The 19,063-nt window shown below is 35.0% G+C and overlaps 1 protein-coding gene across 1 annotated transcript; it reads left to right on the top strand.

The window, feature by feature from the left end:
* The first annotated feature begins 806 nt into the window (after window positions 1-806).
* LOC130451775 (dynein axonemal intermediate chain 3) lies at window positions 807-18,975 on the top strand. The gene is made up of 16 exons (XM_056791013.1): window positions 807-959; window positions 2,685-2,839; window positions 2,944-3,094; window positions 3,148-3,337; window positions 3,400-3,606; window positions 6,216-6,461; window positions 7,079-7,240; window positions 9,631-9,817; window positions 11,779-11,990; window positions 12,062-12,314; window positions 12,382-12,641; window positions 12,698-12,869; window positions 17,323-17,622; window positions 17,674-17,845; window positions 17,902-18,128; window positions 18,719-18,975. The coding sequence occupies exons 1-16, from the start codon at window positions 826-828 to the stop codon at window positions 18,883-18,885; spliced, it is 3,195 nt and encodes a 1,064-aa protein (XP_056646991.1). The 5' UTR covers window positions 807-825; the 3' UTR covers window positions 18,886-18,975.
* The last annotated feature ends 88 nt before the right edge of the window (window positions 18,976-19,063 follow it).

The raw sequence follows: 19,063 nt of genomic DNA, 5'->3' as shown, positions 1-19,063 counted from the left end.
TTCCAAACTAAGTATTCTAAATTTTGTGAAATGCTTGAAAGTTTACTTGCAGACTGAATCAATTTCACTTAAACGAAACCGGAAAAAATCAAGAAAAACTAACATGTTTACATACGGCCGTCATTTTGACGTAAATCAGCTGTTTTCTTAGATTGCTTTATTCAAATAAGGTGCTAAAAATCTTCGTTTTTCTATTGTGGTCTCATACTCAACGAAACTATCAAAACCGTCAAAATGACGGCCGTAGGGTAAACAATCGATTTTATGTAGCTTTGTTAACTTTTCTTGGTTTTTTCACACTTGTTTTTGTGTGAAGAGGACTCTATAGATACTTCCAGTCAGCCTGCAAGTAAACTTTCAAACAATTGACAAAATTTAGAACAATTGGTTTTTTTGGCAATTAATTTCCACTGAACCCTTTTCATTAGTTGAAAAGAGCTGTAGTCACAATCCCAGTCATTTTCATCAAGTTTCCAATACACTAGCATTTGATACTATATTTACGATTTACATCCACCAAGCTCAACACTGCATGGTAAAAAAACCAACAAACCCACGTTTCCGGGGGGAAATTTCGCACCACTTTAAGAAACAACCCTTTAAGAATCCATTTTGCAATAAAGCTGAAAATAATAAGGTCTAAAATTCAGTAAATACCACATAGAAAATTACGGCGCAAGCATTTGTTTATCCTACAGCGGCCATTTTTCAATGGGCATCAGGTGATTTTGACAATTTGTTAGATTGGTCAATTTTAATATTGACTTTATCTATGATGATAATGTGAAGTTTGACGTTGACATTTTTGTAAATAATTTTTAAAAAATGTCAACTAGGAACGTCACTGCGCAATATGCATCCGGCAAAACGAAAAAGAAAAAAAGAAAGAAGAAGGATATTTTCGATATATCTGGTGTGAAAAAAATCGTTTTAAGCGAATTAGCTCAGAAAATAATAGGGTAAGTATAATACCTTATAATAATTGTAATATTTAAATATTTCTCCCACCATGACGTGATAGAATGTTTTTTATTATTCTAAAATAAAAAAAAACTTGACATGGTCTATCTTTGAAATAATAGCAGTTCCAAAACTTATCATATCGTCGCCTTGGAGTGTAAACCTGCTAAATCCATTTCGTGTCTCAAATAACTTATGAAAACCATTAAAAAGAAAAAGAAACGTCGTCTGAGAAAAGCGGTTACCTCAAACCGAGAATGACAGCGTATAAAAATAAGCGATAAGTAAAATTGCTACAACCAAACGATTCAAACTTTCGCGCCTAAATCCAGCGTCACCGCCATTTTGTACTTAAGCGGTAAACAAAATGAAAGCGAACATGACGCGCTCTAGACGTTTATAGATGTCAAAAACGCACACAATGATCGCGCTTGTACGTGCTCTAGTTTGTAGTTGCAGATACCCTGAAAAAGGACTTTTTTGAGTGAAAAACTGATATAATTTGTCCGTGCACATGAGTGTTTATTTAACAAACAGTCGAGTGGATACAGGAAAATTAAAATTCAGCAGAACTAGCGTCATGTTCTAGTTCATTGTGTGCACGGCTTTAGTCTTTTATTCATCTTTTATCCATTTTGAATCAATCTTACTGTTCAGTTCGCGTTCGGTTATATCAATATTTGAACACTCTGAGCAATATTTCTTCGCCTCAAATTATGAAATGCGATTATCGCGCTTGTACGTGCTTTTGACGTCGAACTTAACTACTTTTTAGGGGATTATCATCGTTAAACGTCAAAAACATAACCTCACTTCTCTAGTGTAGTTTGTAGCTGCAAATACCCCGAAAAAGGACTTTTTTCAGTGAAAAACTGATATAATTTGTACGTGCTCGTGAGTGTTTATATAACAAACAGTCGGGTGGATACAGGAAAACTAAAATTCGGCAGAACTAGCGTCATGTTCTAGTTCATTGTGTGCACGGCTTTAGTCTTTTACTGCGTTCGACTACGTAAATCTGACACGTCTCTGACTGTTCGGTATCGTTCGGCAATCCATTTTGAATCGATCTTACTGTTCAGTCCGCGTTCGATTCTATTTGAACAGTCTGAGTAAGATTTCTTCCCCCGAATCATGAAAGTATTTACTATTCTGATCGACCGTTAACAAAAAGGGTTTGGAGGCACACATCACTGAGCGGGGGCAGTGGATCGGTGACTCCAAACCCGCTATACAGAATAATCGCGCCATCTGGTACAGAAACGGCTCTAGGAGGAATGGCTTGACCGGAAACTGTCATCTAAAGGCCATCACGGACGATCCGGAGAGCCACGTCATCGGTGAGTACCCAGCACTGACACGATCGCGATTTAAACATTTGAGCCTGCCTAATGACATCAATCAGTTCAAGCCAAAGCGCCTGATCGACTTCTCAAAGGACATAGGCTTTTGGTAACGTAACGTAGACCTATCTGATTGCCTATGTGCACCAACTGCCCCTTGGCCGTCCACAATGTAACTATGGAGTGGCTTTATTGAATTGTTGATATTTATTTGACATCAGACATGAACTACCCAGTGTTATAAAGACAGATTACCATTTAACAAGTGGTATATTAAATTTGAAATCTACACCTACAACAAAAGGTAGTGTCCTGAATCACCAGATTTCAATCCATTAGATCTACTTTTGCTTGTACACCTTTCATAGATTGGTTTCTTAGATGTGTTGCTGGAGAGCAGGTAACCGCAGAAAATCCTTGGATGTTTGTCGGGAAAGAACCAATAGCAGACAATTTAGAATTACATGAAGAAAGTTCGGAATTTTTACCAGTAAAAAAGGAAATTTTAGCTTTTCCTGGCAATCAGATTTTGATGGGTAATTATTTAAATATTTAACCGTTATCCTACTTTCGTTATTACCAAAATGTATCGTTTAATTCCATATTTTATTAGTTTTCTAGTTAGTTTATTACTCTTTAGGTTACATACCGGACGAATCGAAAGATACAGATGAATTTTATATTTGCATAACTGAAGCATCCACCAAAGCAGTAAAAGACATTATTGAAAAGATGAAACAACAACAAGAGAAACGATTATATAACACACTGAATAAAACAATCAGAGATTGGTACTTTCAGATCATCTTAGCAATAATGTCAAGTTGAAGTAATATTTTCTTAGGATACCAATGGGATCTGAGGAAGAGGTCGACGAAAATCTATTAAAAAACAACAGACCCTTAATAGAAGTCGAAATTGAATCCCAGTATCCGATATTTTCGTCAAAACCGGAATTTCAAATTGTTAAAGCCGAAAATAGAAGAGACGGTTACGTGGAATTGAAATGGACATCGGAGGAACGTATTATAAACGTATAAATTCTTAAATTATAACAAAAATAAATTATGTAACAAAAATTTTGTTTTAATTGAAGGTGTATAAAAAGAGAATAGATCAACCGGTTCAAGCGGCTCCAAGGTTCATTACTATGGAGGTACAGACCACTTGCACTTACCCCTCGAATTCGGCCACTCAGTATTCATACGAAGTTGAAGATACAACTAACATTTTGGAAAAATACGCAAAGTCCATAAAAAACTACGTTGAGGATAATATGGATAGTCTATCGGATTTATTGAGGGTAATTTAATTTATTAATTACTTTACAGAGACAGAAATACCTTCGTATATATAAATAAACATAAACACGTAACGAAAAGAAGACACAAATAAATATTTGAAACTAATCAGATGTACCAGAAGACATACAGAGAGCAAGGAAGATAGATAGCAACGTAAAAAGACAAACAGAGACGTAGGAACATAGACAGGAAGGTAGAAATGCCTAAAGAAACACAGAAAGATGGACAGAAAGAATATAAATAAATGTAGAAAGCTATTCAGATGAAGCGATGCACCAGAAAACATGAAGAAAGAAAGAAAGATGAAAAGGAATGTAAAAAGATAAACATAGAAGCAGGGATATAGACAGGAAGATAGAAACACCTAAAGACGGATAGGACGAAAAGAAATAAATATAGGAAGCTATTTAGATGAAGAGTTGCACTAGAAGACATGAAGAAAGATAGAAAGAAAAATGAATAGGAACGTAAAAAGATAAACATAGAAGCAGGGATATAGACAGGAAGATAGAAACACCTAAAGACGGATAGGACGAAAAGAAATAAATATAGGAAGCTATTTAGTTGAAGAGATGCACCAGAGGATATGTAGAAACAAACAAAGGTAGATAGGAACGTGAAAAGAGGAACAGAGAACATAGAAATACTTAAAAACACACAGAAAGATGGACAGAAAGATAAGGAAGAATAGTAGACCTAAAGAGAGGAAGTTGGTCATAGTGGAAGGCATACAGACATAAATGTAGAAAGGCAGACACACAGATAGAACCATAGCAACAATTTCAGATCTATAGGCTCATTAACAGGCATTAGAAGCATATATAAGAAGGTAGACAGACATAAATGTAAAACGGCAGTCAGGTGGTCAAAAAATGAGGAACAAGGATCGACAGGCAAAGTGAAAGACGAAGATAAACAAACGAAAGAGAAGGACAGAATAGTAGGCATAAAGAATGAAAAAGGGGTATAAAGATATAATTGTAAGAAGGCAGACACAAAGATAGAACCATTGGAACAAGGTCAGAACTATGGGATTATTAACAGGCATTAGAAGCATATATAAGAAGGTAGACAGACATAAATGTAAAACGGCAGTCAGGTGGTCAAAAAATGAGGAACAAGGATCGACAGGCAAAGTGAAAGACGAAGATAAACAAACGAAAGAGAAGGACAGAATAGTAGGCATAAAGAATGAAAAAGGGGTATAAAGATATAATTGTAAGAAGGCAGACACAAAGATAGAACCATTGGAACAAGGTCAGAACTATGGGATTATTAACAGGCATTAGAAGCATATATAAGAAGGTAGACAGACATAAATGTAAAACGGCAGTCAGGTGGTCAAAAAATGAGGAACAAGGATCGACAGGCAAAGTGAAAGACGAAGATAAACAAACGAAAGAGAAGGACAGAATAGTAGGCATAAAGAATGAAAAAGGGGTATAAAGATATAATTGTAAGAAGGCAGACACAAAGATAGAACCATTGGAACAAGGTCAGAACTATGGGATTATTAACAGGCATTAGAAGCATATATAAGAAGGTAGACAGACATAAATGTAAAACGGCAGTCAGGTGGTCAAAAAATGAGGAACAAGGATCGACAGGCAAAGTGAAAGACGGAGATAAACAAACGAAAGAGAAGGACAGAATAGTAGGCATAAAGAATGAAAAAGGGGTATAAAGATATAATTGTAAGAAGGCAGACACAAAGATAGAACCATTGGAACAAGGTCAGAACAGAAAAGGACAGAATAGCAGACATAAAGCGAGAAAGTTAGGCACACTGGAAGGCATACAGACATAAACGCAAAAAGGCAGACACACTGATAGAACCATAACAACATTGTCAGATCTATAGGATCATTAACAGGCATTGAGAACAGATCTAGGAAAGTATGGAAGACTTAAATGTAAAACGGCAGTCAGGTGGACAGAAAATAAGGAACAAGGATAAACAGGCAAAGTGAAAGATGAAAATAAACAAAGAAAAAAGAAGAGGGCAGAATAGTAGGCATGAAGAGAGAAAAAGATGTAAAAAGGCAGACACAAAGATAGAACCATTGGAACAATGTCAGAATTGTGGGATCATTAACAGGCATACAAATGTAAAATGGCAGTCAAGTAGTCAGAAATTGGGGAACAAGGACAAACAGGCAAGCGAAACACAAAGAAATATAGGAACAAAAATATAGGAGAACAGACTAGCAAGCATAAAGATAGAAAGACGGGTTTAGTAGAAGGTAGACAGTGATAGATGTAAAACGGCAGACACGCAGACAGAGAGACAGCCTCGAATATAAACCGGCCGACAGGAACGGCTGTTAGTATAGTGGAAGTGAGCACAATCGGCGGTTGAAATATTAAACTTTGCTAGACTACGAAGTTAGATACTCTCTTTGAACTAGCGCTACAATCTTACAAAGAAGCCTCGAATGTCTTTCCAGTCTCTGGTAAGGACCGTCCACTACACCAATGAAGCTTTGTTGCATCTTCAGAGACGATATGTAAGTAATAAAAAAGGTTGATATAAGGGTGGACAGAGACAAGTTTAAAATAGATATCTACCCTTACTGTCTTTTCGATTGATTAAAGTCATATTTTAAAGGTGAATTCGACTATTAACTTTTACACGGACGATTATCTGGATCTGATCAATACGAGCGCCAGTTTTTTAACCGGTACTACCGTGGAAGAAGTGAAAGAATACATGTCGTTTATGGACGTCAATCGTTGTAAAGATAAAATGATAGCGGATGTCGTTTGGCATCCGATGTGGTCCGGAATCGTGGCTTTAGCTTATACCTACGAAGCCCCATTCATATATCATTACGGCCCCAACACAGAAGACAACGTAAGTACACTTTTGCATTTCGAATATCAACCTAACCTCAATATTTTTATATTTCCTTAAATTATATCCAATTTTTAAAAAGTGGCAACGCCGTAATTTCATATTCGCTCAATAATACTTAATAAAATTTGGGTGGCAAAATTTTTAGTCTACCAGATCATATATGAAATATTAATGATTCCACATATTTTTTTATCGTACCTCGTATTATATATTTTATTCCTCAACACTCAGTTTTTTTAATTAAATAAAAAAATATTCATTTTTCTTATTTTATTTGCTGGTGATTATTTTGTGTTATAAATTGAAATTTGATTTACGAATATTAACATAACCTCAAATTTTTTTACATTTCATCAAATTGGATACAATTTGTAAAAAGTGACAACGTTGTAAATTCAAATTCGCTCAGTAAAAGTTACCTAATAAATTGGGGCGGTAAATAATACACTGAAAAAAATTTAATATTCACGCTGCAGATCTAAAATGAAATAATAATTTAACATGTTTTTTTTTCGCACCTCGTATAAAATTTTATTATAAATTAATTTAAAAAACTATTTAGTTTTCTCAGTGTAGCGATATTTTTACAGTGAAATATCGAATGACGTTTTCAGGTTTTAAAAGCGGTTCACGGTAATAATTTAACTCTAATTTGGAGCTGTTTGGACGGTCTAAGGCCCAAACTTATACTAGAATCGCCTAGAGAAGTGACCAAATTGGCGTTTTGTAAATTCGATGAAAATATTTTGATCGGCGGTTTGAAAAACGGTCAAATCGTAAGTATATGAAAACGAATTCGTTTTAATCACCCAATCATTTCGATTGGTATTTTCACTTGAAATGCGGCTCCTACAAAACTGATAAAAATTTAAATTATTAATTATATCGATTATAATCGATTGTCAAGATACTGACACGAAGATACAATAAAACTGATAATAATTGAAATTATTTCTTATATCGATTACAATCGATTGTCGCGATATTGACAGAAGCTGCTTGAAGTTGCAGTCGTATGCTTGAACTTGTCAAGCGCCATATTGTAAATCGATGTTAGTTTTAAAATCAGTAGCGGAACTATTGACATTTTAAAGGATAATACGAAATTGGAATATTAATTCATTTATCGTGAATATGTATACAGAGTGTGATATTACATATTTAGCAATTTCTCTCGCGAAGACAAGTGATAGACTCTAGTGATCCTCTTGTGACTGTTATCTCGCTAGAGCAAGTGATAGACTCTAGTGATCCTCTTGGGACTATTATCTCGCGACAGCAAGTGATAGACTCTAGTGATCCGCTTGTGACTATTATCTCGCGAGAGCAAGTGATAGACTCTAGTGATCCTCTTGGGACTATTATCTCGCGACAGCAAGTGATAGACTCTAGTGATCCGCTTGGGACTATTATCTCGCGACAGCAAGTGATAGACTCTAGTGATCCGCTTGTGACTATTATCTCGCGAGAGCAAGTGATAGACTCTAGTGATCCTCTTGGGACTATTATCTCGCGACAGCAAGTGATAGACTCTAGTGATCCGCTTGGGACTATTATCTCGCGACAGCAAGTGATAGACTCTAGTGATCCGCTTGTGACTATTATCTCGCGACAGCAAGTGATAGACACTAGTGATCCGCTTGGGACTATTATCTCGCGACAGCAAGTGATAGACTCTAGTGATCCTCTTGTGACTGATATCTCGCGACAGCAAGTGATAGACTCTAGTGATCCGCTTGTGACTATTATCTCGCGACAGCAAGTGATAGACTCTAGTGATCCGCTTGTGACTATTATCTCGCGACAGCAAGTGATAGACTCTAGTGATCCGCTTGTGACTATTATCTCGCGACAGCAAGTGATAGACACTAGTGATCCGCTTGGGACTATTATCTCGCGACAGCAAGTGATAGACTCTAGTGATCCTCTTGTGACTGATATCTCGCGACAGCAAGTGATAGACTCTAGTGATCCGCTTGTGACTATTATCTCGCGACAGCAAGTGATAGACTCTAGTGATCCGCTTGGGACTATTATCTCGCGACAGCAAGTGATAGACTCTAGTGATCCGCTTGTGACTATTATCTCGCGACAGCAAGTGATAGACTCTAGTGATCCTCTTGTGACTGTTATCTCGCGACAGCAAGTGATAGACTCTAGTGATCCGCTTGTGACTATTATCTCGCGACAGCAAGTGATAGACACTAGTGATCCGCTTGGGACTATTATCTCGCGACAGCAAGTGATAGACTCTAGTGATCCGCTTGTGACTATTATCTCGCGACAGCAAGTGATAGACTCTAGTGATCCTCTTGTGACTGTTATCTCGCGACAGCAAGTGATAGACACTAGTGATCCGCTTGGGACTATTATCTCGCGACAGCAAGTGATAGACTCTAGTGATCCTCTTGTGACTGATATCTCGCGACAGCAAGTGATAGACTCTAGTGATCCGCTTGTGACTATTATCTCGCGACAGCAAGTGATAGACTCTAGTGATCCTCTTGGGACTATTATCTCGCGACAGCAAGTGATAGACACTAGTGATCCGCTTGGGACTATTAACTCGCGACAGCTAGTGATAGACTCTAGTGATCCGCTTGGGACTATTATCTCGCGACAGCAAGTGATAGACTCTAGTGATCCTCTTGTGACTGTTATCTCGCGACAGCAAGTGATAGACTCTAGTGATCCGCTTGTGACTATTATCTCGCGACAGCAAGTGATAGACTCTAGTGATCCGCTTGTGACTATTATCTCGCGACAGCAAGTGATAGACACTAGTGATCCGCTTGTGACTATTATCTCGCGAGAGCAAGTGATAGACTCTAGTGATCCTCTTGTGACTGTTATCTCGCGAGAGCAAGTGATAGACTCTAGTGATCTGCTTGTGCCTACTGTTTGGCGAATGCGTATGATGGAGTCTGATCAGCCACTTGTGGTTGCATCTTCGAGTATACCAGTGGTAAACTCTACTGATCTGCTGATGCCTATTATCTCGCGAGTACAAGTGATAGACTCTAGTGATCTACTTGTGCCTATATATACAAAATTTTATTTGTAAATTTATACAAATAAATCGGAAATTAAAACTTTCATCATCAATTAATTTCGTTGAGGTGATTTTTTTTCTCTCGTAATTTATGTTATATCCTCATAATTTTAGATTATATGGGATATTCGTAACAAGTTACAGAAAGTTGAGGAGCTGGAAGTTTTGACTACTGCTCAACAAAAATATCGAGCTTATATGAATTCATTGATGACTTGGATGAAAAATATTCACGATCTGGCTATCATAAGACCTACGGCCATTTCAGATTTGAGACATTCGCACAAAGGACCAGTCACAGGTTACCTTATAGAATATTGTTTTCAAATTTATTTATAATAATTCGTACTATAGAAAAATTGACGTCTCCCACAATTTTCATCAATTGAAATTACTGTAACGTTTTTTCGTATTTATTTACACTCTTTATATTCGTGGGGCGAATTAAAAAGTCTCTTTCTAGAAATCATTTAGAAGAAATACTGTCAATAAACCGTCTGCTACTAAAAACATCAAACGAGTTCCGCTATTTATAAAAAATGTGAAAGTTGCCGCGCGAATTCGCCGAATTTTAATATTTCTTCGTAATATTACAATATAAAAGAAAATTTTACATTTTTAATATCAGTTTATTTTAGTGTATGTTTGGAGGATTCAAAGAAATTGTTGAATTTTACTCTAAAAATCAATTGTTTTCAAAATATTTCCAAAAATTGGTGAGATAAGAAAAATTAATCTGGGGGGAAACGTCTTATAGAATTTGTTTTTATTTACTTCAAACATATTTGCAATAAAAAATTGAAAATTTATAATGGAATATCCAGAAACTTTAATTTTTGACCTTTATTCGTATTTTTTATCCTTACAAATTGACCTATATCTTTATTTTTGTTTTTTGTTATCCAAATACACACAAAACATTTTTTTTTTTTTCGGGGTTCCTTTTCATTTTCAACACTAAGTTGGAATCTCTGGAACCGTTGGTGATATTCACACCGTTTACACTACAACTACACCAACACTCACGATTACACTCTCTGAGGCGCGTTTCGATAACCAAGTTGTCGTCTTCAGAGACTGAAGGTTACTTTACCCAAACAGTATAATTGCGAGTGTTGGTGTAGTGGTGGTGTAAACAGTGTCTTCAAAATTGAGCCCCAATCGATGTTTATTTTTCAATGACATGTATATTAGGGTACCATGTATACCACGACCCAAAGGGTCTATTGTATCCCCTTCTTTTGTTGTGATACAGGATATACTCAGTGTTTACTGCTGATCCATTAATCTCACTTCTCTTAGAAACCTCAGAATGGCTCTAGCAGCTAAAGATCGTCGTCTTCTATTTCATACACTCCTTGGTATATTGCTTCATAGTTCTGTGGTGTCTCACACTTTGAGAGAATGCGGTTAAAGATTCCTTCCTCTTCAGAGTTCATTCGAATCGACAGCGCCCCGACAGGACTTCTGTTAGTTGTTCTTTTCCAAGTTGATACATTCAGCAGATCTTCTCTGGTTATAGTTTCCCAAGATTAGTTTCGTCTGTCTCAAACTCTGTAGATTGTTCCAGTAACCGGTTTGCAGATCTTCTCTGGTTATAGTTTCCCAAGATTAGTTCCGTCTGTCTCAAACTCTGTAGATTGTTCCAGTAACCGGTTTAATCCCTATCTACTTTCTTTTTCAATACTTTCTCTTTTATTCTGTAGCAGATACCACAAAAGGGTGCAGGTCCTGTGAAGAGTTTGTATACTTCTACTTCAACGAGTCTGTTAGCTATTTGGTTCCTTCCAGTCCAGTGTATTCCGGAAGCCATTGCTTGGTAGCTTTATTTTCCGTGCCTGGCATGGTATAGGAAATTTGGTTATGGCTTCCCCCGAATGTCTTTGTCCATCTCAACTCCTGTAGATTGTTCCAGTAACCGGTTTCAACGAGTCTGTTAGATATTTCGTTTCCTTCCAATCTAGTTGTATTTTGGAAACCACTGCACGGTGATTTTATTTTTCTTGCCGATGTCGTTTAGCTTCTCTCGATATTCCCAAACCAATTTGGAGACTTTGGAGCTTGGAGCTAGGTTGGATGCTTGATATCCACATGGAGAAATATGAAAAAAATTGTTCCAAGAATCCAATTTTGACAAAGAAAGTTGGAAAAAAAATATACTGAAAGTTTTTTTTTTTTAAAAAATAGTTATGACGAATATATAGAACCAATTTTCCAAGAACTCGGGACGATCCAAGTTGATTATGACCATATTTTCTTTAGGTATAATTTGGTTATCGCCCTTTTATGAATTCTCTAAACTCGGAATGTTGAGAGAACTACCGGAAGATTCCGAACATTCTATGCAATTTATCACTTCGAGCGAAGATGGCAACGTACTGTTATGGGATCTCCTGAAAAAACCCACCATACAACCGGGGGGATTTAAACCGAGAAGATTAAGGAGACTAAAACAAAAACCTAGCGCTTTGATGGTACGTTTCCGGAACGTACATCCTCTATTTACAGTTGTCTTGTAACTTACCCCCGATCATTTAATTTTTAGTCGGACGTATCGCCTTATAGAATCTATCATTTGATTTTGAAACCGATATATAAAGTAATAGTACCGAGATTGAGAAAATTACCCCTGGCGATAGCTAGTTGTCACGAAACTTACTGTTCGATGAAATACGCCGAAATCGATCCGAACAGAAGTAAAAAAATCGCTCTGAACGAAAGAATCATGTACAAACCGATTTTCAGCAGGGTCTATCAAAAACCTTTAACGCCAAACTTATTTATCGGTAGTATGGAAGGTAATTATATAATTGAAAAAAAATTTCCCTATTTTGTTGTATAAATTAAAACGATTTGGCAACGCAGGTGATTTCATTCAAATGGTGTGGGAAGGTCAGGATTTCGATTCCGGCGAAATAGTTAATAGCGAATCGGGCGTTATAGTTTCGAGGGGGCGTTATCACGACGGACCTATCAATTCGATCGAAATATCGCCGGCGCACGATATTATTTTAACCGTAGGCGGTAGGGTTTTCGCCCTTTGGACGCCGGAATATCAAAATCGACCATTACTTTGGAGGAAAAGGAAATATCTGTATACTTCCGGCGAATGGAACATTCACGAAGTGAGTCGATAATATAATATACCGTTACTGTTATCTAATTATTTTTTTATCCTCAGCCTCATTTATTCACCATTAAAGTTGTAAATGGAGACGTCGAATGTTGGTCTCTAGCTTACGATTCGAAGTACCCATCGTTTTCTTTACCGTTTTCGAGTAGTACTTTAACCGCTTCAGCTTTCCATTCGCTCAAATTGAAGAAACAAATTTACGGAGCCGCGGATCAATTAGGTAAGTTAATCCTATTCTACACACAGTTATTGCTAACCGTTACTATTGTAACTAAAAATTCCCATCTCTCTATATCAAATTTTTCACAGATTTTTGTTAATTCCAAGTTATTTTCGTTCCCCAAGGTGAAAAACTATTCGAGAAACAGTTATTTTGTAACCGTTATAACAGTAACTTCAAAGTCGCTTCTCTACATTTATATCATTTTGCCAAAATAGAATTTTACGACAGATTTTTTGTTGATTTGAATTTTTCTTCATTGCTGAAGGCGAAATCTGTTTCAACAGTTATCTTGTAACCGTTACAACTGTAACTATAAATTCCCAACTCTCTCCCTCTACATATGTCATTTCTCAAAAATCAAATTTTTCACAGATTTTCGTTGATTTTGTTATTTCGTTTCCAAGGTAAAATCCGTTTGGAGAAATAGTTATTTTGTAACTGTTACATCAGTAGCGATAAATTCTTTTCTCTAAAAGGATATCATTTTTCCCAAATCAATTTTTTTATTGATTTTATGTTTTTTTCGTTCCCCAAGGTGAAATTTGATTTTAGGTACTTCACATTTGTTTTTTTCCCGAAGGTGAAAGACGATTCGAGGAGCAGTTATTTTGTAACCGTTATAACAGTAGCTATAAATTCCCATCTCTACATATGTCATTTCTCAAAAATCAAATTTTTGACAGATTTTCGTTGATTTTGTTATTTCGTTTCCAAGGTAAAATCCGTTTGAAGAAATAGTTATTTTATAATTGTTATATCAGTAGCGATAAATTCTTATCTCTAAAAGGATATCATTTTTCCCAAATCAATTTTTTTATTGATTTTATGTTTTTTTCGTTCCCCAAGGTGAAATTTGATTTTAGGTACTTCACATTTGTTTTTTTTTCCCGAAGGTGAAAGACGATTCGGGGAGCAGTTATTTTGTAACCGTTATAAAAGTAGCTATAAATTCCCATCTCTACATATGCCATTTCCAAAAAATCAAATTTTTCACAGATTTTCGTTGATTTTGTTATTTCGTTTCCAAGGTAAAATCCGTTTGAAGAAATAGTTATTTTGTAACTGTTACATCAGTAGCGATAAATTCCTATCTCTAAAAGGATATCATTTTTCCCAAATGAATTTTTTTATTGATTTTATGTTTTTTTCGTTCCCCAAGGTGAAATTTGATTTTAGGTACTTCACATTTGTTTTTTTTTCCCTAAGGTGAAAGACGATTCGGGGAGCAGTTATTTTGTAACTGTTATAACAGTAGCTATAAATTCCCATCTCTACATATGTCATTTCTCAAAAATCAAATTTTTCACAGATTTTCGTTGATTTTGTTATTTCGTTTCCAAGGTAAAATCCGTTTGAAGAAATAGTTATTTTGTAACTGTTACATCAGTAGCGATAAATTCCTATCTCTAAAAGGATATCATTTTTCCCAAATGAATTTTTTTATTGATTTTATGTTTTTTTCGTTCCCCAAGGTGAAATTTGATTTTAGGTACTTCACATTTGTTTTTTTTTTCCGAAGGTGAAAGACGATTCGGGGAGCAGTTATTTTGTAACCGTTATAACAGTAGCTATAAATTCCCATCTCTACATATGTCATTTCCAAAAAATCAAATTTTTGACAGATTTTCGTTGAATTTGTTATTTTGTTTCCAAGGTAAAATCCGTTTGGAGAAATAGTTATTTTGTAACTGTTACATCAGTAGCGATAAATTCCTATCTCTAAAAGGATATCATTTTTCCCAAATGAATTTTTTTATTGATTTTATGTTTTTTTCGTTCTCCAAGGTGAAATTATATTTTAGGTACTTCACATTTGTTTTTTTTCCCTAAGGTGAAAGACGATTCGGGGAGCAGTTATTTTGTAACTGTTATAACAGTAGCTATAAATTCCCATCTCTACATATGTCATTTCTCAAAAATCAAATTTTTGACAGATTTTCGTTGATTTTGTTATTTCGTTTCCAAGGTAAAATCCGTTTGAAGAAATAGTTATTTTGTAACTGTTACATCAGTAGCGATAAATTCCTATCTCTAAAAGGATATCATTTTTCCCAAATCAATTTTTTTATTGATTTTATGTTTTTTTCGTTCCCCAAGGTGAAATTTGATTTTAGGTACTTCACATTTGTTTTTTTTTCCCGAAGGTGAAAGACGATTCGGGGAGCAGTTATTTTGTAACTGTTATAACAGTAGCTATAAATTCCCATCTCTACATATGTCATTTCTCAAAAATCAAATTTTTGACAGATTTTCGTTGAATTTGTTATTTCGTTTCCAAGGTAAAATCCGTTTGGAGAAATAGTTATTTTGTAACTGTTACATCAGTAGCGATAAATTCCTATCTCTAAAAGGATATCATTTTTCCCAAATCAATTTTTTTATTGATTTTATGTTTTTTTCGTTCCCCAAGGTGAAATTTGATTTTAGGTACTTCACATTTGTTTTTTTTTCCCGAAGGTGAAAGACGATTCGGGGAGCAGTTATTTTGTAACTGTTATAACAGTAGCTATAAATTCCCATCTCTACATATGTCATTTCTCAAAAATCAAATTTTTCACAGATTTTCGTTGATTTTGTTATTTCGTTTCCAAGGTAAAATCCGTTTGGAGAAATAGTTATTTTGTAACTGTTACATCAGTAGCGATAAATTCTTTTCTCTAAAAGGATATCATTTTTCCCAAATCAATTTTTTTATTGATTTTATGTTTTTTTCGTTCCCCAAGGTGAAATTTGATTTTAGGTACTTCACATTTGTTTTTTTTTCCCGAAGGTGAAAGACGATTCGGGGAGCAGTTATTTTGTAACCGTTATAAAAGTAGCTATAAATTCCCATCTCTACATATGCCATTTCCAAAAAATCAAATTTTTCACAGATTTTCGTTGATTTTGTTATTTCGTTTCCAAGGTAAAATCCGTTTGAAGAAATAGTTATTTTGTAACTGTTACATCAGTAGCGATAAATTCCTATCTCTAAAAGGATATCATTTTTCCCAAATGAATTTTTTTATTGATTTTATGTTTTTTTCGTTCCCCAAGGTGAAATTTGATTTTAGGTACTTCACATTTGTTTTTTTTTCCCTAAGGTGAAAGACGATTCGGGGAGCAGTTATTTTGTAACTGTTATAACAGTAGCTATAAATTCCCATCTCTACATATGTCATTTCTCAAAAATCAAATTTTTGACAGATTTTCGTTGATTTTGTTATTTCGTTTCCAAGGTAAAATCCGTTTGAAGAAATAGTTATTTTATAATTGTTATATCAGTAGCGATAAATTCTTATCTCTAAAAGGATATCATTTTTCCCAAATCAATTTTTTTATTGATTTTGTTTTTTTCGTTCCCCAAGGTGAAATTTGATTTTAGGTACTTCACATTTGTTTTTTTTTCCCGAAGGTGAAAGACGATTCGGGGAGCAGTTATTTTGTAACTGTTATAACAGTAGCTATAAATTCCCATCTCTACATATGTCATTTCTAAAAAATCAAATTTTTGACAGATTTTCGTTGATTTTGTTATTTCGTTTCCAAGGTAAAATCCGTTTGGAGAAATAGTTATTTTGTGACTGTTACATCAGTAGCGATAAATTCTTTTCTCTAAAAGGATATCATTTTTCCCAAATCAATTTTTTTATTGATTTTGTTTTTTTCGTTCCCCAAGGTGAAATTTGATTTTAGGTACTTCACATTTGTTTTTTTCCCGAAGGTGAAAGACGATTCGAGGAGCAGTTATTTTGTAACTGTTATAACAGTAGCTATAAATTCCCATCTCTACATATGTCATTTCTCAAAAATCAAATTTTTGACAGATTTTCGTTGATTTTGTTATTTCGTTTCCAAGGTAAAATCCGTTTGAAGAAATAGTTATTTTATAATTGTTATATCAGTAGCGATAAATTCTTATCTCTAAAAGGATATCATTTTTCCCAAATCAATTTTTTTATTGATTTTATGTTTTTTTCGTTCCCCAAGGTGAAATTTGATTTTAGGTACTTCACATTTGTTTTTTTTTCCCGAAGGTGAAAGACGATTCGGGGAGCAGTTATTTTGTAACTGTTATAACAGTAGCTATAAATTCCCATCTCTACATATGTCATTTCTAAAAAATCAAATTTTTGACAGATTTTCGTTGAATTTGTTATTTCGTTTCCAAGGTAAAATCCGTTTGGAGAAATAGTTATTTTGTAACTGTTACATCAGTAGCGATAAATTCCTATCTCTAAAAGGATATCATTTTTCCCAAATGAATTTTTTTATTGATTTTATGTTTTTTTCGTTCCCCAAGGTGAAATTTGATTTTAGGTACTTCACATTTGTTTTTTTTTTCCGAAGGTGAAAGACGATTCGGGGAGCAGTTATTTTGTAACCGTTATAACAGTAGCTATAAATTCCCATCTCTACATATGTCATTTCCAAAAAATCAAATTTTTGACAGATTTTTTGTTAATTTTAGGTTCTTTTCGTTTGTTTTTCGTTCCCGAGGATACGGCGCCGGGATCTACGGAATCTAAATGCGAAAAATTCAGATACTTCATTATGCGCGAATTGGATAGAAAGAAAAAGTTTGTGTCGTGGCAGAAAGTTTGGAACGAGAAAAACGAAGAGCTGCTATTAGAAAGGGGCACCGAAGAGCAAGATTTACACGAAAAAGAATTGGAAGAAAAAAGAGCGCAACAGGCGGAGAGTTTGGATAAGAAGAGCGCCGCAGACGCCATCGACGCCGCGGAAGCTAATAAAAAAGGACCCCAACCAGGTAATATACACCAAAAAGTAATTTATTTAATCATGAAGATTTTTTTTATAGGAAGATACGTCGAATGGATTATCGCTCAAAGACAAGCACAAGAGGAAGCGAGAATCAAAGCGACAATAATAAGTAAGAAGCAATTAGACACGAAAGAGCTCGAGAAGAGGAGAAAACCTTTACAGAAACTGGACGAGGAAAACGAACGCAAGAAAAGGAAACAAAAACAAAGGTAACTTAACACTTTATAATACACCCGTAGATGGATTTATTTTTCTATATTTTCAGATTGAAGGAAGGAGAATCGATTTTTATGAATACGGTGACGTCTCTGTTTCCAGATATTATGAAAGAAAAACCTCTTCCTCCACCCGATCCGTATTCCAGTCTAGAATTGGATTCCACATCGCTTCAAGAGACCTACGTCGGTTTCCGTGAGCTGAGGGAACATGCAGAGAAATTTATTACCAGTCATCCGTATAATTATGTATTTTATTGGAAAAAAGTTATTGATAGTAAGTAGATATAAACTTACATCTAATGACACCAATACTCTAGCTTTCGAATACAATTTATATCGATAGATATCAAACTGATAACAAATGACAGTAACAGACATCTAGTGATAACGATCAACAAAAACAGGGATCAAATATTACCAACAGATATCGAGTGACAATAGTCTGACAGTAACAGACGTCAGACTTCGAGTGATACCAATCGATAGTAAGACATTAGACATTAAGTAACAGACATCGAGTGAAAACAACCAAAAGTAAGACATGAAATGACACCATCAAACAGTACCTGCTTATAGCAACAGATATTAACTGACATTAGACATTAAGTAACAGACAGGGAGAGACAGTTGCCAAAAATAAGACAACAAATGCTGTCATCAGATATTAACAGGCATCAAATGGTACTAAACAACAGTAACAGATTTATAGTGACACCGACCAAGAAAAAGAGGGATCGAATGATACTAATTTGTCATTAGACAGTGACAATGACCAAAAATAAGACTTCAAATGATACTATCTGGCAGTAACAGACGTCTAATTTTACCATGCATATTTCATTGAACGGTTTGTTTTGTTTGTAGACGGCAGAAGGAGAAGAGAAAAGTTGGCGAATATTAAAAAAGATACAAGAAAAGCATCAACCAGGTCAACTATTGTGTCGAGTATTGCAATCGATTTCATGGAGGAATTCGACGAAAAAGACGAAAATGAAAGTAACGAAAAAGAAGAAAAAGAAGTCACCGAATGAGGTTAATTTTTTTAAGTACCGCAATTTTTTGTTTTTTTTTTATATACTTTGTTGTAAATATTGTTTTCAGTTTTATTACATTATCAATAGAAAATAAAATATACACCAAACAATATTGTTTCAATTTAGATCGGCATAATATAACTGTACGAAAGCTTTCAAATCAATGACGTTTAAA

This window comes from Diorhabda sublineata, chromosome 1 (assembly GCF_026230105.1).
Source record: "Diorhabda sublineata isolate icDioSubl1.1 chromosome 1, icDioSubl1.1, whole genome shotgun sequence".
NCBI classification, from domain to species: Eukaryota; Metazoa; Arthropoda; class Insecta; order Coleoptera; family Chrysomelidae; genus Diorhabda; species Diorhabda sublineata.
This window is presented reverse-complemented; position numbering and strand designations above follow the sequence as displayed.